Source organism: Macaca nemestrina, chromosome 8, assembly GCF_043159975.1.
Source record: "Macaca nemestrina isolate mMacNem1 chromosome 8, mMacNem.hap1, whole genome shotgun sequence".
NCBI classification, from domain to species: Eukaryota; Metazoa; Chordata; class Mammalia; order Primates; family Cercopithecidae; genus Macaca; species Macaca nemestrina.
The window spans coordinates 79571880-79593518 of NC_092132.1; the positions used below are offsets into that span (position 1 = coordinate 79571880).

General features: G+C 39.4%; 2 protein-coding genes across 13 annotated transcripts in view; one reads left to right on the forward strand and one right to left on the reverse strand.

Annotated features, from left to right (window-relative positions):
- The window catches only part of LOC105482198 (phosphodiesterase 7A), a 129059-nt gene extending 125891 nt beyond the window's left edge, over window positions 1-3168 (forward strand). The window contains exon 14 of the transcript XR_011606972.1: window positions 474-3168. The gene's annotated coding sequence lies outside the window, so the exon portion shown is untranslated. The remainder of the gene's footprint in view (window positions 1-473) is intronic.
- The window catches only part of LOC105482197 (mitochondrial fission regulator 1), a 172684-nt gene that overhangs the window by 93434 nt on the left and 57611 nt on the right, over window positions 1-21639 (reverse strand). For 4 of the 12 annotated variants that reach the window (XM_011742212.3, XM_011742207.3, XM_071068170.1 and 1 more), the window contains 4 exons: window positions 11871-12106; window positions 9542-9788; window positions 8789-8957; window positions 6214-7809 (listed from right to left, as the gene is read on the reverse strand). In XM_011742212.3, coding sequence (XP_011740514.2) covers window positions 7741-7809; window positions 8789-8957; window positions 9542-9788; window positions 11871-12106 — 721 coding nt within the window. In that variant the 3' untranslated portion in view covers window positions 6214-7740. Of the gene's footprint in view, window positions 1-3291; window positions 3822-6213; window positions 7810-8659; window positions 8958-9541; window positions 9789-11870; window positions 12107-21639 lie in introns of those variants that run through there. The other 8 variants (XM_071068167.1, XM_071068169.1, XM_071068166.1 and 5 more) reach the window with 3 other exon arrangements.

Genomic DNA, 21639 nt, shown 5'->3' on the forward strand with positions numbered 1-21639 from the left:
ATCTATTCCAATATATCCAAAATATTGTATCATTTTAAAATGTCAATATAAAAACAATGAGATGTTTTACATTCTTTTGGGGGGTACTAAGTCTCTGAAATCCAGTGTATATTGTGTACTTAACAGCACATCTCAATTTGGACTAGTCATATCTCAGGCACCCAATATCCACATGGGGCTAGTGGCTACCATATTGGACAGTGTAGGTATAGATGCCTGAGGATAGTAGAGGAATATGGTCAGCTGGTCACTCTCACGAGATGGCCATACCTTGGCCAATATTTAATGTGTACAGAAAGTCTGATAAACTCAAAGATCCTTAAAAACTCAGGCGCAGTGTTTCAGTACATAGAGAGTGGAACTATCATGGCAAACCCACATTAACCAAGCTCACAGTAACTATTTTTTTAAAACACTATCAGTATTTTAATTTACAATGAGAAATGTAACTATCAATTATTCTCTCCCTTTAGGCAAATCTTCCTGGGAAGCTAAATTACGATCAGCTGGTGAGCATGGATTCTAAGCAAGGGAAGCAAGTTGCCTCGTGCACCCATGTCCCTTTGGGGATGTATCTTCTGTGATATTCATGTTTGTGGACCAGGGTACCCGCTTCCCCTGGAAGGTGCTAGAGATTCTCTGCCAGTAGTTGCTTCTCCACATCAGCTTCTGATTGGCACGTCCATTAGATAACGTCATTACCTCAAGCCTTGTTTCAGTTGAGCTCACCTGGGCTCCATTCTGCCTGTATACATCATTGCTTCTGCTCCGATCCATTGTTTGTCTTATAGTTTGAAACTCAAAAGATCATCCTATTTCCACATTCTCAGGGGAACTGCGGGTGTGGCTCCCATTTCCTGGCTATGCATATAATAAACCCATTGAAAAGTTGTTTTGTTATGTATATTTGGGGATCACCTTCTATAGCCCTACTTTTTTTTTTTTTTTTTGAGACAGGGTCTCATTGTTAACTAGGCTGGAGTGCAGTGGCATGATCACTGCAGCCTCCACCTCCTGGGCTTAAGTGATCCTCCCACTCAGCCTCCTGAGTGCCACCACACCGCCCAGCTAATTTTTTAAAAACATTTTTGTGGCCAGGCATGGTGGCTCACACCTGTAATCCCAGCACTTTGGGAGGCTGAGGCAGGTGGATCACCTGAGGCCGGGAGTTCAAGACCAGCCTGGCCAACATGGTGAAACCCTGTCTCTACTAAAAATACAAAAATTAGCTGGGCGTGGTGGTGCATGCCTGTAATCCCAGCAACTCGGGAGGCTGAGGCAGGAGAATCGCTTGAACCCAGGTGGCGGGGGTTGCAGGGAGCAGAGATTGTGCTACTGCACTCCAGCCTGGGCAACAGAGCAAGACTCCGTCTGGAAAAAAAAAAAAACTTGCAGAGACAAGGTCTCACTTTGTTGGCTTGGCTGGTCTTGAACTCTTCGGCTCAAGCAGTCCTGCCACCGTGGCCTCCCAAAGTGCTGGGATTACAGGTGTGAGAGGCTTGCATCAGGCCTATAGCTCTGCTGCTTAAATAGGACCTATATTACTGGAATATTGATTTTTTTTCTAGAAAAATTTTAGGAAACAGTTAAATATTTAAAAGATTACTTTTTAAAAAAGCAAGTAAATATTACAGAACAGAATGCAAAATTTATTTTACATGGGAGACTAAAAATTTTCACACACATGGCCACCCTTTGGGCCTCCTGGCTCAACATTTCAGGGACTGAGGGAGTCTCTGCTCTAGGAGTGAAAGGTCCTTGGAGAGAAAATTTTGACAAGTCCTAACTTTAAAAAAGAAAAACAAATTGGTTCCTGGTCAATATTTGTACTCACTGTAAATGTGATGGTTTGTAATGATACTCTTTGTATAAAAGTAAAAATCCTATTTTATGTCCTTTGCAAACAAATATATTTGTACCTGAGGTACAGATTAGAGGTGCTAGTAATTCCTTGAAGACTCTGAAAATGATCTCTTTTTCCAAAATGGTTTTTTGGTTTTTATTAAACTTTCTATTTTCTTAAAACTTTCACATCAGGTATTTCCAATGTTTTCGAGCATGTATAAATATTTTAATGTATAAATGTTGTTTAAAATCCCCTCAGTCAGTATCTCCTGAGAAAATACACAGTGACCAATAGCTAATAGGAATTCAGTATTGCTTTCAAAGGAATGTGCATATTAATCACTGTAGCATTGGCATAGATTTGAAACACGGAGTAATATAGATCTGTGCAAGACTTAGCAGCTGTTCCTTGCTAATGACTTGTGTCATCTGGAAGGCCCCCAAGAGCCCATGGTCTACGGGTGGAATGACTACCACTTGGGAGTGAGCTGATGGACAGCACCCAGCAGGTCTCCTCCATCTTCCTGGCTCCTGTGCTCAGCATGGGCTGGTGTACACTGGGCCATTAATAAACGTTTGTTGAACAAATTAATTTGGAATTAATGTGTTCCCTTTTTAGCTATCAATTTATTACTAAGAGATTATATTGAAACCCTTCTGTCTATACTGGAGTCATGCGGTAAGCAGTATCCAAGTTTCTGTTGTGTGCAGAAGATAGCACTAGATGTAATAAAGAGGGTATTAAAAACTACAAACCTTGTTTTCTGTTCTCAACATGTCTGGGTGACAGAATAATATGTGCAACATGTTATATAATATGACGGGTTTCCGTATGGTGCAATATAAATAGTGTTGGGTTGTTTAGGAGAATGTAGGGTTTCGTTCAGGTAATGATAAAAATGACACCGTATCTAGTAATTCTTGTATTTATAAAATTGTTGGCTGGGTGTGGTGGTTCATGTCCATAATCCCAGCTCTTTGGGAGTCCGAAGCAGACAGATCCGACATCAGGAGTTCGAGACCACCCTGGCCAACATGGCGAAACCCCATCTCTACTAAAAAAAAGTACAAAAACTAGCCGGGCATGGTGGTGTGTGCCTGTAATCCCAGCTACTGGAGAGGCAGAAGCAGGAGAATCTCTTGAACCCAAGAGGCAGAGGTTACAATGAGCTGAGATTGCACCACTGCACTCCAGCCTGGGCAACAGAATAAGACTCCATTTCAAAAATAGTTAACATCTATGACCGATAAAGTTACTTAGCCTTCAAATTTGATTCTAAAATAGTTTTAAATGTTCAATATGCTACTTTAGGTAAAATACTTTCATCAATTACATATTTTAGTCTTATACCTACACATTCTAAGTTGTCCTGAAACCCAGCTTAAAGTCTAATAGAATGGTGGGGAAGAGAGAAACAGGTTTTTTTTTGTTTTTGGTGTGTGTGTGTGTGTGTGTGTGTGTGTGTGTGTGTGTGTGTGTGTTTGAGATGGAGTCTTACTCTGTTGCCCAGGCTAGAGTGGAGTGGCGTGATCTTGGCTCACTGCAACCTCCACCTTCCGGGTTCAAGCAATTCTCCTGTCTCAGCCTCCTGAGTAGCTGGGATTACAGGTGTGCCCCACCATGCCCGGCTAATTTTTGTATTTCTAGTAGAGACAGGGTTTCACCATGTTGGCCAGGCTGGTCTTGAACTCCTGACCTCAGGTAATCCACCTGCCTCAGCCTCCCAAAGTGCTGGGATTACAGGCGTGAGCCACCACACCCGGCCACTCCTGTTAATATTAGATTTCTTGTTGGCTATAATTTAAAATTGAAGCACAGCAATGTAATTGGTTTACTGAAGCTTTCCACTGGTCCCATCAATAAGTCTTTGCCAAGACATTCCATCTTGTATTACAACACCTATCTTTAAGCTGTACATTTATTTACGTGACATTTCTGAACACAGATTTGAAGTATTTTATTGTTGAGCCATGTCCTGTAAAGAAACAGGAGACTGTAATGATTTCCCAAGTTCCCTTAACTTAGTTGAAATTAGTAAAAGTTACAGATCTAAAGATGAACCTTTTGAAGGAAATATTAGAAAGGATAGTGCTTGCCTTAGTCCACTCAGGCTGTTAGAACAAAGAACCAGAAACTGGGTGACTTATAAACAACAGTTATTTCTCACAGTTCTTGAGGCTGGAAATCTGAGATCCAGGTGCTGGAATGGTCAGTTCTGGTGAGCACTGTCTTTACAGCTTGTCAGACCTAGGTTTCGGTCCTTAGGCAGGTTACCTAATCTGAGTGGCTCCCTAACCTATAAACTGTCTGTTCCTTAAAGTAAAATTAACTATTGACATAAGGTAAGTGCTAAATCAAAGTCACTATGGCTATTCTTAGTTCATTTCTTGATAATTTCTACTTGCATAAATGCATGGATACAATTGTACCTCATGATATCTTTATTTGAGCTCCTGGCACTGATTCACTGTAGAGGCTTCCTACTCAAATTCATGAGGGAGAACCTGATTGGAACAGCTCATCAAGGCTGTGTCCTGGGTTACACAGCAGTCGCTGCATTACCAGGCGTGCCCCTTGCAGAAGGGAAGGCAGGGGTTGGGGGGATCTGGACAGCCCAGCCCCCGCGATAAGTACCTTACGCACTTCTCTCCCCTTGTACTCACGCTAGTATTTCAGAATGATTTCCAACTATGCTCTAGTTGTATCCTTTTTCACCCTTAAAATGATACCTAGTTTCCACAACACAGTACCTGGGGAATACACCTTCTTTCACCTTTCGATAAAAAGCGTATCTGGCTAACGAAGAGGGGTGGTCATTAGGCAACATTAACAGAATGTTTTCATACCTTTGGTTAAAATCTTGTTATGAAGAGTCTGGCCTTTCTCCCCAAATTAAGGCTTATCCAGTTGGGTTATGAAGGACTGCCCTGAGATAACCATTTGGTATGAACAGGAGGCACTGTTTGAGCTGCCTTAACGTTTACCCTCCTGAAAATGTCTAAAAGATACTTGTGTTCTACTCTGCCCTTAACAAAGGAGCCGAGCCCTCTGTGACCTTAACAAGGGGCTGGAGGATGGTATCGGAGAAGTTCCAGCTTTAGGAACATTAAGGTTTCTAGACCACATGAACTGGACTAAGGATAATAGTCTTGGGGGGAAGTGTGCAAAAGTTCTAGATCCTTACTTGGTTATGCTACTTTTATTATCCCATCCTTAAAGGATCGCTTTAAGGATCAAGACCAAGGAAGAGCTAGATTGTTTATAAGGTTTATAGGGCAAGTCTAAGAAGAATCCTAACAAATAGGATCAATAGGGTAGCAGAGAAGAATGCTAAATCTCTAGGATGAGAAAGGGAAAGAGGACACAGAAACAGGACCCTACTACCACTGAAACCAAGTGTCCTATTCTGTCTGACAATCCCAACGCTGACTTTGTTGGGCTGAAAGTTTACTGTCTGCCAGATTCTATCCCACGGAGAGAACTTCTATTTCTGGAGAAGTTATCAGAACTATGGTTTTTCCTAAGTATTTGTTTCTGCTAGTTATTATTCCTACGTGTTTTCCTCTTCACCAGAGACACAGACACATAGGCATTCCTAATAGAGAAAGAAGACACAAGTTTTATGCAGAAGGGCCTGCGACTGGGGAAACAACCAGAACTAGAGACTGCAAGTCCTACCCCTCCTACACCAAGCCTGCACAAGCAAGTGCATAGGATGATGCCTTTTACAGGTGCCAGGGACTACCAGAGAAATCATTCTATTGGAAACTACAGAGACCCTGTGTAAAATAATGCAAAAGTAAAGATAACTTACCTAACAAGGGATCATGTAAAGCTCCAAGTCCAGTGTTCTCTGACTCAGATCTTCTCATTCTGTCTCATATATTCTCTCTCTGTGTGTGTGTGTGTGTGTGTGTGTGTATATATATATATATATATATATGGAGAGTCCCTCAGTCAGAACTCAGACAAAACACAGGAAAGTTAGTTACCTTTCTTTCTAATACCTAATACCTAGCTGAGGTATAACTATTCTTAAGGTCTTTTACTTCAGGTGTTGTGTTGGGTGAAAGAACCAGAAACTGAATGAGGTGGGTGTGGGAGAAGCTGGGAAAACAAATTTCACCAATCTCAGAAGGAGATTATGGGTTTGAGAACCCTGAGACAACTCAGATACTTCATGACTGTCCTGTTTTAATGCTGTGATCCCTTTATATGAGAAAAAGTGAAAGGTGATTTTAAGAGCTTATTTTAAGGAATATAATTCCACTTGAAAAATGCAGAAAGAAAATTATTCTAAAGAAGCTACTTGTGCAAAAGAATCTTACCTACTGTGAAAAAAGAAAACAAAAATGGAGGCACTATGGTCCAAGGAAAATAAAACAGTTTGCTTTATTTTGAAACAGTAACTTCCTTATATGGGGGCACTGTCCAAAATTCAATACTTATATAAAAATATGTTTCTTAGCAGGTCAAAATAAGTTTCAGGTAAATTTTCTGAATTTTGTTAAAGAGAATTTTAAACCCCATAAAATGGATGGATGAGAGGTGAACATGAACATGTATAACATAAGTCATAGTACAAATTTAAACAGAATAACCAAGCCATGTCATTACCCCAAGTCATTTTTAATATTTAGGAGAATGCATGTATTTTCGAGAAGTTAAAAGTGAATGTCTACTCCCATCTCCTAATAATCCCAGGAAGTATAACTTTCTACTTTTACTAGATTTAAATATTCCAAATATTTACTCCGGGTAGGATACTCTGGCATTAACTATAGCTGAGTGTATCAGAAATAGAAAAATCATGAAGATTTATAAAGCATTTTTAAAATAATCATTTACAGCAAGTCCTTAAAAGCCCCCGATGAAAAAGGCAGTTCTTCACTTCTAATAACACCTATGGTTTATATTGTGTAATATAACTAAACAAAACAGCATTCTGACCAATGACAATTTATAGGAAATTCATTTGCCAATTCTATGTTTCATTAAAGTTAATATTTTGGCTTATATTAAAATTTTTTTAACTCTACTCTGACATTTCCAGAAGTATTAACTTAGCAAAGTCATCTTTATGATGCCATTTAATCAACTGAAAGGAAACAAGATGGTACATTCTGAGTTTTTACTTAAGAAGAAATTTAATTCAATAATTTGATTCATCACTACTGGAAAACTACATCTTTCTTCCCTGTCAGTACTGGATGGCAATGGCGTGAAAGCAGCTTTCCTGTTTCTCAACGTCCCTTCAGTGGGAAGCATTATGGAATTTCAGCAGTGAACATCATCTGGTTCCTATTCAAACCCCAGCTCCAAGAAAATGTGAGAGAGAATCTAAGATATAAGTTCTGTTCAAGGCAAGAAGTTTCCAATCTCAAATATTTCATGCCAACAACTTATGTTATACCAGCTGTTCCATCATTGAATGCTAAATGATCATTGAAAACAAACGAAGATAACAGTGCCCTCGTTGCCATCATTCATTACTAATTTTACATAAACTGTTTATGTCCAAAAATATGCATATGAAACATTTACACAGATAAATTAGTGTTAAGAATTTAAAATGTGCAGTAACATCCACAAATGTCCTTTTTGTGTTGTGAAATCTATACAATTGTTTTCAAAACTGGAAATCTGAACGCCCTGGCCACATATTAGAAACACGTCAGAACACATGTAAGTTGTGGAGAGCACCAACGCTGACCATCTCACAAAATGAAAACCAAACTTAGTGCTTTCATTACTGCTTAATCCTCAATTAGCCTGAAAAGGAGTCCACTGAATACTAAAGTCAGGTATTTACTAAATAGTGTCGATTTCTACTAGCAAACTTAGCCCTCACAAATCAACAGGGGAACCAGGAGTCTTTCGCAGCTCATTGTCTATTAGGAGTCTGATACATTTTCAATTAAAGCCTTCATTTTTCCTGTTGGCTTCAACATGTGTGGCCCAAACTAGAAACAAACAAAAAGTATAAATAAAGATATTGGTTCAGGTAACAGTAACAATATGGCCCCCCAACCCCCCGCCCCGCCCCTGCCCCAGTCATGGATTAGAGGGCTAGGTATGTTCTGCATGAAAAACCAAGCAACTACTGGGAATATTAAAACCTTTACAAATTGACAGGTTGTTATGAACACTGAACATATCAACAGAATGAAAGGTAAAGAAGTAGCCAAACTGCTTCCTATAAATGAAAACTACAATCATCTTGGCAATACCCTGCTTTTGTTAAATTTTACTTTTCTGAGTAAAGAGAGAAAGTACAAAGTTTCCTTTCCAATGTCTTAAGAAGTTTCAAAGGTGCTAGAATTTCTGAGATGCCTGCCTCTCTGGAATAGATAAGCACACACACACCCCATGACAGTAATGTTAATAAAGGGAAAGTATCCATTATTATGTGAGAGCTTCCATGAAATGTACTCAGTCTCCACCTCTGACATGGTACACATCCTCCAAGGCCCACATCAAATCTCACCCTCTTCAGAAGACTTTCAGAGGGTGCCCTGAGAGAAAATGATCTCACTTTACTTTGAATTTCTATGTCACAAAATACACATTGTTACTATACTGAATTTCACTTCACTATGCTTAAAAATACAACCCTGCATAGAAAATGTAACACTGGAGATTACTTAGTAGTGAGCTCAGGGGTTAACTTTTGCTTTCTTCTTTCTGCTCTTCTACAAGTTTCAAATTTCCAAATGAACAACTATTATTTTCATAGTTAGAAAAGTAAAAGTGTAAATGCTAAGCAAAGATGTCATCCTTTTCCCAACCAGCCGTGATGTACTTGTAAGGCAGGGACCAAATCCTGCATCACCTCCCTTTGGAACTTACAGATGACACAGGTGAATCACTTGCAAAATGTAAGTGCTTGGCAAGGAGATGGATTTCTACGTAACAGGAAAGAAATCTGGGCAAATAACTCACCAACACTCTCTCTGAAGTGGCCTCTGATTCAGACTTTGGAACTCCTTTTTCAGCTTCATCTTGGCTATCACTTCGATACCGATAAGCAAATTTCCTTTTCAGAGCCTCTGCTATGAGGGCAGCAGGGTCAGTAGCATCCACTGGCTTGGGCTTCACGTCTTGCTCTGACCTTAGAGAAGTGAACACAAACCAAGGGGACAGGTCAATACACTGGCCACCCTCAGGGAAGTACTCTGTCAACCTTTTGCCTGACAGCACCTCTCCAGCATCACAGCTACTGCATAGAGACCTGATAAATACTACTAGCAGTGAGATGGAAGCCTAGAGCTAGTGCTCAACAAAAGCACACAGGAGTCCAATAAAGGGCCACGTAATGTATCTGCAGAATACGGACTCTACTCTCCTTCAGTGCAATAGAGTTCCCTCTTCCATGCATGTCTAGTGACTATGCTAGTGGTACACAGTATGCCTTTATTGAATTAGTAAATGCTCACTGAGCAATCGCAGTGAAGACTTTATATGAAAAGGCTGATATTTAAATAAAATGGGAAAACTAAAAACATCACCTGGGAACTGTTAGATTATTTTGCTAATCTCTTAGCTACTGTGTATAGAGGCCACTGGGGCTCGATTTTTTTTAAACTAAAAACTATTCATGGCAGTCACGTTATAATCAAAATTTCTCAAGAAGCCTGGTACTTTGATTTTGTAAGACAAACAAATGGGGAAGAAAGAAGGTAAATGTATCCTCACCTCTTCACTGACCGAAGTTTTACACTGTTCATATCTTTAAGGATCTCTAGCATATTTGGCATTTCAGGTTTCTTTGGATTGTTCTTAACCAAAGTCTTTCCAGCATTGGCTCTTTTCTCTCTTCGCTCTTTAATCAGATCAATGGCAGATACACTTTGGTGGAGCCCCAGTGGAGGGGGAGGCGGGGGTGGTGGAGGAGGCGGAGGGGGTGGTAGTGTGGTACCAGATGTGGTAGAATCTAAGTCACCTACAGAAACAAAGGAAAACAAACTTAATCCCGCTGGTATTAAGCAAAGAAAATATCAGTTTTTAAAAACAAAATGATGTTAAAGATTTTTGTACCCCTAAAAACAATATCCTTAAAAAAAAGCCTGTTATGTAAGAAGAAGGACAGTTTCAGTTACTTCATGAGAAATGCCTGAATCTCAGCCACTGTATCATTCAGTCCAAAACTATCCAGATGGAAAATTTCTATTTAACTTAACAGAGGTGTTTTTTGTGATATCAAATGTTCAAGTTTGACTGTAGCACGGTTTGTAATCACTTTTAAGAGAAATATAAAACAAAGTACTGCAAAAACGACTCTATCTTCAATACATACAGTTTGACAATTTAGTACTATTTCAATGATTTGAGGAAACTCTGACAAATTTGTGACTCATTTTAAGTATATTTTCATATAAGACTTATTAAGCATTAAAAGCCTGTACTGGGCTGGGCTCAGTGGCTCACACCTGTAATCCCAGCACTTTAGGAGGCCAAGGCAGGCAGGTCGCTTGAGCTCAGGAGTTCAAGACCAGCCTGAGCAACACAGTGAAACCCTGTCTCTAAAACAAGAAGTAACTAAGATAAGAGTTATGGAAATGAAGTAAGGACCTAAAAATCCTCTTTCTGCATAACTGGAGGTTAGAAAGTTGTTTATTGGGTGAACTAGTTTGACTGGGGAGGTGTTGATGTAAAAGATTTTTACTCAAAAGTCTCAGCTCATAAATAGAACTTCAAAATTTTATGGTAGCACTTTCCCAGTTGGCCAGAAGAGGGAGGTAAAGAAAAAGGAAAAATCAATTGAAGACAAGAAAAAGGTAGGACTGGAGGATTTTAGCAAGTTACATGGATAAGCACAGTCCAGCATCAGCGCCCAGAGTGCCTTCATCCCCACCCACCTCTGCCATGCCCAGGTCAAATGAGGTTTCCATGCTGGATTACGTTAAACTCCAGAAGTATAAGCCAAGTGGCTCAGAGGCAGGGTAATTAATTGTCCTTATCCAACAGAGCTGGTTAATACTGAGGCTTGCCAGGCCTTGGAAACAACAATAGGAAAATAACCTCTACTTGCCAATAGATTAGTGGGCTAGGATTTCAAGGCTACAGTTTCCTCCCCAATGTGAGAATGTCACACTAATAAACCCAACGGTGTTAGACCAGAAGACTTGAATTCAGGTTCTACTCTGTGCAAAAGGAAGAATAACTATTAAATAGCTGCTGTGTGTTAAAGGCATTTTATATACTTTCCACATTTATTCTCACAATAACTCAGTAACATAGGTACTATTATCCCCATTTTAGAGCAGTAAAGGGAGGTGAGATATCAAGTGCTTGCCTTAAGACATGCAGGTAATAAACACCACTCAGTCTAACACATACCACACAAAAACCCAGGCTTCTTTCACTAAGCAGACGGCAACCCATGGCATTACCTTATGTCTGATATGGTTGGTGCCATTATCCTAGACAACTAAGTTTCCCATTAGAAAGGAAAGCATCCACTATATAGCGATTCAACTGTATGAATTTCAGTGTTTTCCAAAAGATACTTCCTAGTAATCTTCTCTGACAGCACCAAGATTGTTCAAAATGAACACCATCTAAACCTAACCTGGTTTAGAGAAGGACTGACACCTGGGTTTTTTGTTTTGTTTTGTTTTGTTTTTTAAGATGAAGTCTTGCTCTGTCGCCAGGCTAGAGTGCAGTGGCATGATCTTGGCTCACTGCAACCTCCACCTCCCGGGTTCAAGAGATTCTCCTTCCTCAGGCTCCCAAGTAGCTGGGACTATAGGCACACACCACCACGCCCAGCTAACTTTTGTATTTTTAGTAGAGACGAGGTTTCACCATGTTGGCCAGGATGGTCTCGATCTCCTGACCTCATGATCCGCCTGCCTCAGCCTCCCAAAGTGGTGGGATTACAGGCATGAGCCACTGCACCCGGCCCACACCTGGTTTTCTAAGAACCCCAATAGTTGTTACTTACTAATTAATTTAGAAGTTAAGTGGCATTCTCCTAACTTCTAGTTTGCAAGTTAAACTAACAAATATAGGACTTACAGACCTGCAATGAGATTTTGCTGCTCCTGCTGGGTCACAATTTTGGCAATCTGAGCTCTGAGAGCAGCAAGTTCATTTTCGAGAGCGCAAATCTTCTGCAGTGCTTCCTCGTTTGCCAGTGCTGGGGTCTTCAGCTGAGGCTCTTCTTGAGACAAGTCTGGTAAGGAAATCTGTCTGCTTGGGGCCTTCTCAAAGAAAAGAAGGTCATCCTGAAGGGGTGGCCTTGATCTGATCTCTGTCCTGCAAGGAAGACATAAGGTGGATTGTCATAGGCTTTCTAAGAGAATGTGAAACACCATCCTCACCTGACAGTGTATCCGCATTAACACCCAACAACCTCTTTTCAGGCTGATCTTACATGAGTCCCTTCATGTGAGGACAAAAAGAGCAAAGCATTCGTCAACCTTATGTAGCTACATACCACAGCTGCGGTTCTTGCTGCCATTATTTTTCTTAGTCAATCTCTACATAATATGCACAGACCAACTCCATCACAGATTTTAGCAAAGTTTTTGCTAATTCACATTTTCTTTTGATTTGAACTAAGAAGAAACTTTTTATGCTCTTCAAAGTGGTAAGCTAATTACTAGCTATATCTGGCAACAAAATCAAATCAGTGATCTATCAGCCTTTCCCCAGGGTCCTGGCGTCTACACATCAATGTCAGTGTTTTCCATGTATGACAGAATACATCAAATTGCAAGACACATGATAACAATGTAGACAAAATACAGCATCAAAAGCTAAAAGGAGAAAAAGGAATCATTATCACTGAACCTATGCAGCAGCTATATTAGATGGTTTCATTATTTGGGTAAAAAAAAAAATTCACGTGTAGCACCTGAGGTAGCTCCAAATGAAGTTGAGGGTTGAGAAAAAAATTTGTATTTCTTTTCAATTGTCAGTTTATATACTTATCCATTTCCTCTTATGTTCTACAATGAAGTTTTCCCAGCCTGCATCCCCCTTTAAGCCCTTTTCTATCTTAAATTCATTCCCTCCAGAAAACAATCATAGTCTTAGTTTTCCCTTATACCTGCACCCTTCAAAAATCTGTGTCCTCAAAAAACTCCTGCATACTGTCTCGATATTATAGTCATTTAGAACCCTATAATACCAAAAGAGCTCTCTACACAAGGACAGGAAGTAATTACATTTATAGTTCCCAAATCTAGACGAAACTATCTTGGGAGCAGTAAACCCAAGGCCCTAGTGCTGTATCATTTGGGAAAAGGCTCTTTTGTTTGAAAGTTGCTGAAAGAGATGGGGAACTGCCATTAAATGTAACCTCGCTGTCAGACATAAGGCTGGGGCTTTCCTCTCTGTCACCATGTTTAATTTAAACACCGTGGGGCAGACACTATTATTTTATGACTGAGGATACAGGCTCAGTATCATGTAGTTAGTGTGTGGAAGACTCAACACTGAAACTGAGATTTACGAAGTTTTTTCATGCTATTAATGTTACAATTTTTCTATGAAAAATGTATTAGTGTGACTTAACATTAATTCAAAAACTTAATATTTTTTGAAATATCCATAACCTGGATAGGGATACACTATAAGGAAGAAATCTGCCCATTTCCAGTCAGACTTTAACCACATTAGTTTATCACTACTTTACAACACTGGGAATGGTTGAATGATTTCACCAGGATTGCCCTCTTCAGCATACTCAAGAATGCATGGGAAAAGAATGAAGGAATGCCTTGACTGTGGGGTTTCAAAGATGAGAAAAGAGCCCACAACTGACTTCCTTCTCCTCACTCTCAATCAACATTAATACATCATGCTCATATGGTTTCACAGTCACAGATTCCTTTGAAAATTTGATTTTCCCAGGTAATTGATCAGACACACTTCTCATAAAATTCGGCTCATATAGTTTCAGAAGTCATGGCCCTAAGGTGAAGAATCTCTGACTGGCCCTGCTACAAGCCTACACTAAAAGGCAAGCTAAAGCCAAAATCTAAGTAACCCTCACCCAGGGCATGGACCAGGTGCTAATTAAGGCTTGCTCCAGTGCACAGCATGCATTAGGGACAAAGATTGCCCTAATGCTGGTCACTCCAACAAGCACGCTTCTTTTCTCTTTTGTAAAAATTACCACCAAAAAAAGGAGTAGAAAGAAAGAAATCCTTATTTCAGGGCAGCAATGTGCCCAGCTAAAGGATGACATTTCCCGGTTTCCCTTGCAGTTTTATGTGGCCATGGGACTTCGTGTGGCTAACAAGATTGTAGGCAGAATGTTGATGAGGCATCTAGGAGGCCACTTGAAGGGAGGTGACTCAATGGAAAAGTCATTTCCATTTTAGCCCCAGTTCCCTTTCCTCATGCTGAGAGTCTTGAGTGCAAGGTGATGTTTTAGAGTCACACAGGGCCATACGCTAATCAGGATATGGAAGTCAATGCTACAGATGGCAGAGCCTGGCTGGGTCCCTGATGATGCTGTAGGGCCTCTATCAGCTCTAGCCTACCTAACCTTGGATGTTGCTGATTTGAGAGAAATAAACTATCTTGAGAGAAAAATACAAACTCCCATTGTATAAGGCACCATTCTTTTGGGCTTCTCTTTCAGCTTCAAACATAATCGTAACTGTTAGGACATTTCAATATTAAATTCTACTTTAGTTTTCCTTTAAATGGATATTGGTGTTTTATTTTTGCTTGACAGTTGTGAAAATTCTTCTTCATTCTACCTTGTGTATTGAAAGGGGAATCCTGGGATGCTTAGGTTTTGGTATTTTGCACTGAATTCGGGTATTTTTCTTCATACCTAATTTTTACACCATAATAATGAATTTACCATACATAAAGGAAGCTTGCAAACTGCTTTTTGCCTGACACATTTTTATTAAAAAAAAAGATCTGGAATATAAATATCCTTGCTCTAGGCTTGGCGCAGTGGCTCACGGCTATAATCCTACCATTTTGGGAGGCTAAGGCAGGAGCATCACTTGAGCCCAGGAGTTTGTGACCAGCCTGGGCAACATGGCGAAACCCCTTCTCTACAAAGAAACACAAAAACTAGCTGGGCATGCTGGCTCAAGCCTGTAGTCCCAGCTACTAGGGAGACTGAGATGGGAGGATTGATTGAGCCCGGGAGGTTAAGGCTGCAATGAACCATGATTGCATCACTGTACTCCACCTTGGGCAAGAGAGCAAGACCCTGCCTCAGAACAATACAATACAAAATGTCCTCGTTCTTACCTAGCAACTATAATATCAACTTTTAAAATCTGGAATATTTGTGGGATAGGGAAATGTTTGGCTCACAAGGTTTCAATTACTGTTTGCTTTCGTAGCCCCAACAATGAGAAAAAAGTTTTTTTTGTTGTTTTTTTTTGTTTTTTTAAGTACAGGAAGATTAGGCTGGGCACAGTGGCTTACATCTGTAATTCCAGCACTTTGGGAGGCCGAGGTAGAAAGACTGCTTGAGCTCAGGAGTTCAAGATCAGCCTGGGTAACAAGGCAAGACGCTATCTCTGCAAAAAATTTAAAAACTAGCCAGGTGTGGTGGCATGTACCTGGGGTGCCAGCTACTCAGAAGCTGAGGCAAGAGAACTGATTGAGCCCAGGAGGATGAGGCTGCAGTGAGCTGTATTTATGCTACTGCACTCCAGCCTGGGCGACAGGGGGTGGGGGGAAGCGGTACAGGAAGATTAAGCAAAGGAAAAAACTCCCATGAAGAACAGTACCAATACTCTGATAAAATACATCCATCAATACACTGAAAGATATGTTACAGAAGTTGTAGATTAGATGTATGTGCTCTAACCAACCTACAATAAGGAAAATACTTTTAATAAGTCGTTAAAACTTTGACTCTTTGTTGACACACCTGGCTAAATTCTGATCTCTACCTCTCCTTCACAGAGTAGCGCAAATAATTTTGCTAAATAGTTCTATACAACAAATACATTAAGTTACGAGTAAATAAAAATTAGTCAATTTACCGAATGAACCATTGAGGAGGTAGGGAGCATTTATATTTACATTAAATTACATATAACAACATAATATATTCTTAATATGCTTCTTCATATATATTCTTGGTAATGTTTTGGGTTTAATAACACTGAACAATAGTGACTTTTTAACTATTTCTTGAAAGAACTAAAGGAAATGCAGGTAGGTAGGATGGTAGGAGTGATAAAATTCTAGTTTTAAAACCAGATCTATGCAAAATGTAGCATTCTCAAATAAATGTAGAAATAAAGTAGTACACTTATTCAAAACTGTAGTGGAGAAAGAAAGAACAGGAGTAGTAACCATGTGAGTTTAGAGGAAGAGAGCAATCAGATGCAGTGTTCTCAGGACAGAGGACATGCGCCATGGCCAATGGGTGTCAGGGATGGGGGTATCTGGAAGTGACAACAAATGGAAGTGGAACTGAGAAGAGAGAAGAATAGAACCTGTGGAGAAATATGTATCTCTAGACCCCTACCGTCTTCACATTTCCGCAAAGCAAAATTTTGCTTTGTTTACCAAACCTACCTGAAAGAATGAATATATTCATATCTGTGAATAGAAATGTGGATGATTGTTTTCATATTAAGTACAGAGGATTCATGCAGCCTATATACAGAAAATAAATGTTGGATACCAGAACCTTTGTTACTGATAAATAAAAAATGATGTTATAGTACTGTTTATTTAAAAACCAGTGGCCACATCAGTAAAGATTATATCCTCCTTCCCCTAAAATTCTCCTAGACATTAAAGGATCCAAAGTATTAAATTCTTACAAGTTTGTTTTAAAATGTTATCATTCAAGTAAGCCAGTCTTCAAATTCTATGAACACTGACCCTTCAATAATCTTGTTCCAGAATTGGAACAAGATAATATGACACACTAGATTAAGACAGCAATTGCAAGGCATATTTGAACAGCTTACTTTCTTTAAAACATCTTCAAGGCAAAATAAACTGTAAGAGAAAATTAATAAATACTGAGCAGAAACTACAGTGTTTAAAAAAAAAAAAAAGGATTAACTTTCTCTATCTCCTCATAGCTTCCATGATGAATTTTTATCTTTTTGCTTTTTTTACTGAAAATAAAGGACAAATTACTCTTTAATCTTGAACACTATTGTGCCAGGGTAAGAACAAAAAAGTTTAGGACCTTTGGTAAGACAATTTAATTAACAGTGAAGAACTGTACGTTATACTATTTTTCTTTCTTTAATTATATAATTCAGCATTTCCTTATGTGAAATACTTTAATATTTATGGGCTCAAACAAAGTAATTATAGGACCTGTGAAGGTTTAAGAGCCCAGATAGGGGTTTCCCTATGTTGCCCAGGCTGGTATAACTCTGGGGTTCAAAGGATCCTTTAGCTTTGGCCTCCCAAAGTACTTGAATTACAAGCATGAGTCCTGCGTTTTTTTTTTTTTAAGACAGTCAACAAACCATTCATTCTTAAAACCAATCTGTTTTGCCATCCTTAAGAACAGAGGGCTATTAAGAACTAGAATACAAAGACAGAATAAATCCAAAATAAGAGATAGATTCTTTCAAGAATTTCTGTAATTCAGAGAAATTTTAAGAAATAAAAACAAATACAAAAACAGAAATAACAAAGAGGCCAGGCGGGGTGGCTCACGCCTGTAATACCAACACTTTGGGAGCCTGAGGAGGGTGGATCACCTGAGGTCCAGAGTTAAAGACCAGCCTGGGCCAACAGGGTGCAACCATGTCTCTACTAAAAATACAAAAATTAGCTGAGTATGGTGGCAGGCGCCTATAATCCCAGCTACTAGGGAGGCTGAGGCACAAGAATCACTTGAACCTGGGAAGTGGCAGTTGCAGTGAGCCGAGATCACGCCACTGCACTCCAGCTTGGATGACAATGCAAGACTCCATCTCAAAAAATAAAATAACAGAGACATCAAGCATGGATGTACCAAAAGCAGAAGATAAACAGCCAAAGGGTGATGTTTCTCTTTTTTTGAGATAGGATCTCACTCTGTTACCCACACCGCCAACTCCTAGGCTCAAGTGATCCTCCTGCCTCAGCTTCCTGAGTAGCTAGGACTATAGGTGCGTGCCACCCATGCCTGGCTAATTTTTTTCTTTTCTTTTTTTTTTTTTTTTTTTTTTTTTAAGAGACAGGGTCTCACAATGTTGCCCAGGCTGGTCATGAACTCCTGGCCTCAAGTCTCTCAAAGTGTTGGGATTATATTGTGCAGGCCTGATATTTCTTCCTTCCCTTTCCTTTTTTTTTTCCATTACCTTAAACTTTTAACAGTTAACTGATGTTTCTTAAAACCATTTTCTAGATACCAATTTCTGCTAGGGAGATATCTACTGGTTTTGTTTGTTCGTTTTGGTCATATTTTGTTTATATTGGGTCCAAAATTCCCTAAGGCACACAGGTTCTTACTTAGAATAACACTACACTGAATTATCTAGTTCTCTTTTTTCCATGTTACTGTCAAGGGAAGCCACTTTTGTAGCACAATTTACATAAATGCAAAGGCCTTTTTAGCTCCATCATCCATATTGAAGAACCCTAAGTTAAATATAATACACCTCTGGGGTCCTTTCCCTCATCTCACAGTTAAGGGAAACTCAAAATCTGACACAGTTTTAAATTAGATGTGCCCTGTTCCCAAAATGATTTCTACTGACCCTCCCTCATCTTTTTAGTTTACAGAACAACCTAGGAAGGTTAAAAAAACAAACAAACAAAAAACCATACTCTATTGTCTTAGAATCCAGGGAGAAAAAAAACCTGGCAATTTAGTTTCCTGAAATACAAAGTTGAGTAGAAAACTATTAATCTGAGGCAGGCAGATCACTTGAGGTCAGGAGTTCAAGACCAGCCTGGCCAACATGGTGAAACTCCGTCTCTACTAAAGTAAAGTACAAAAATTAGCTGGGTGTGTTGGCGGGCACCTGTAATACCAGCTACTTGGGAGGCTGAGGCAAGAGAATCACTTGAACCCGGGAAGTGGAGGTTGCAATGAGCCAAGATCATGCCACTACATTCCAGCCTGGGCAACACAGCGAGACTCTGTCTCAAAAAAAAAAAAAAAAGAAAAGAAAAGAAAACTAACAATCTTTTCAAAGTGGGCAAGTAGCTGGATAAAGACAACTAGAATGGGAAATCATTTTGACAGTGGAAGCAATCTATGAGAGGATCTACAGTGGGAACAGGCAGGAGTGTTGTAGGCTACAGACCCAGAAAACTAGTGGGATTCCCTCCTTAGCTGTTCTAGGCTCTGTTCAACACAACCCTTCTGTTGTTTTATATTTCAGAAGTTGGATCTTCCTAAAAGTGGTATTTAACAAAAATAATCCTTCTTCCTTGAATATGCTATTTTAATAATGTATGTTCATGTCTACTGTCAAGTAATGAAGAATAAAATAGAAACCAGTAACATCTGCAGTTTGATGTGCTGTGAGTAGGAAACCTTGCTCTGATTGCTCTGATCCACCGAGTCTCCTGGCCTACTTTTGCACCTCTGGAGCTGTGGAGCTGGCCTGCTTGCTTGTTAAGTATTTCCTACGGACTCTTGCTACTCTGTCATCCTCTATGAGTTTGGGGATCTTCCCTGACATTCCTTAAAAAACAGCACATTCCATCTTATACTTAATGCTGACACTTGAAAAATCAAGCTGGATATCATCACCTCAGTCTCACTTTATCCACTATCCTTATATTACAGACTTCTATAAATATGTTCATCTTCCTCATTAGATTGCAAACATCCTAGGATAAGGAAAACTGCTATCTGAAACATTTTTAAGTTCTATGAACCCATACATTTTTATTTAGTAAATGAGTTTGATATTGTATGTGACACTCTACAGAAGAACTGGATACAATTAGAAATTAATATATTAATATAGAATGAACAAATTAAACTTTAAATATTTCAAAGCTCCTTAGCTGCTCTTTTACTTTGGAAGCAATCAAATGCTTGATGACAATATCTATGATGTCAACTAAAGGTCTCAGAGATTACAGTCTTTAACTTCATCATACAGTACAAATGTTATACTGTATATTTATCCAAAGACTTACAAACCAAAAAGTATCTGAGACAGGTCTCAAACAATTTAGAAGTTTATTTTACCAAGGTTAAAGATGTGCACCTAGGAGACAGATCAGTGCCTTTCTCCAAAGATGATTTTGAGGGCTTCAGTATTTAAAGGGGAATGGGCAGATATTAGAGAAAGAGGAAGGAATTTTTAAAAGGTGGGAGTAGATAAGAGACAAAAGTTTACATTCTTTTAAGTCTCTGATCAGCTGTTCACATGTGAGGGGCGGTAGAGGACTAGTCACTTATGCATTCCTCTAGCTCAGTGAATCTGCATTTTTACATAAAATAAACATAGGGCAGAGGAAGCAATCAGATACGCATTTGTTTCAGATGAGCAGCGGGATAACTTTTGAGTTCTGTCCTTTTCCGACACCTGTGAAGAAAACTATCAATTCACATTGTCAGCAAAAATTTAGCAGAACTGTTTTAGGGTAAAGATCTTGGGGCCCACAAGGAATTTCCTAGCAGGCAAATTGTAAGAGAGGTATGTAGCTTTTTGATAATGTAGCTATCTTACATAGCTACAGAGGCAGCTTTGCTGTGATGCAAAGCTTTGGGAGGCAGGTTTGCCTGATGCAGTTCCTAGCTTGACTTTTCCCTTTGGCTTAGTTATTTGGGCGTCCCAAGGTTTATTTTCCTTTCACAGACTATACATTCTCCTTAGAATACTACTATGAAAGAGAACACTTTAACTTAGATGAGATTATCAGTTATATTCATAACTGATCATCAGTTATCAGGATGTCAATGCTTCTGTTAATTAAAAAATGTATACAGAAAAGAGAAAAAACAATGAGGCCTTACTTTGTGCATGCCACTGTACTAACAGTTTTCTCATGTTATTGAAAATTCTCTTCTCAAAGTAGAATACTTGTATTTTATAGAAATATGTTGCCCTTTTTTTTTCTTTTTTTCTTTTTTTTTTTAAGACACGTTTTGATCCATCGCTGAGGCTGGAGTGCAATGGTGCATTCATGGTTCACTGCAGCGTTGACCTCCCAGGCTCAAGCAATCCTCTCACCTCAGCCTCTCAGGTAGCTAGGACAACAGGTGTGCACCACCACACCCAGCTAATTTTGGTATTTGGTATTTTTTGTAGAGATGGAGTTTTGCCATGTTGCCCAGGCTCATCTTGAACTCCTGGGGTCAAGCAACCCACCCACCTCGACCTCCCAAAGTGCTGAAATGATAAGCATAAGCCACTGTGCTCGGCCTGTACTTCTAGTTTATAAATAAAAATCTGAAGTTCAGTGCATTTGAAAAAAATCATTTCTATAATAACCAATTATGAAAGACTCATATGTATCCTGTTTTCCCAGAGACATAATAGTATGACATTATAAATAATTGTTATAGAAATGTTATCAACATAAATTTCAAGGAAGAAATAAGAAATATACTGAAGAGCTTCAGCTTTCATACAAATATAAATATGAGAGGCAGAAAAACTGCAACATATGAACAGTCTTAAATAGAATTTGTTTCTATAGGGACTTAAACTGTAAGTTATAAACACAGAAGGGTAGGTCCCATTTGGGGAAAATGGCACAGAGCAGGCAGGACTAACTTGCGGCTCCCACTTGGACAAACAGAGCAGCGTGCACAGATCCACATGGTGAACTTTTGCTCCAAGAACTACTGCAGGAACATACCAGGAAAGCCAGAGAATCCACAGACACTTTGAAGGAGGTGGATTGCAGCTACACGCTCCGTGGGAAAG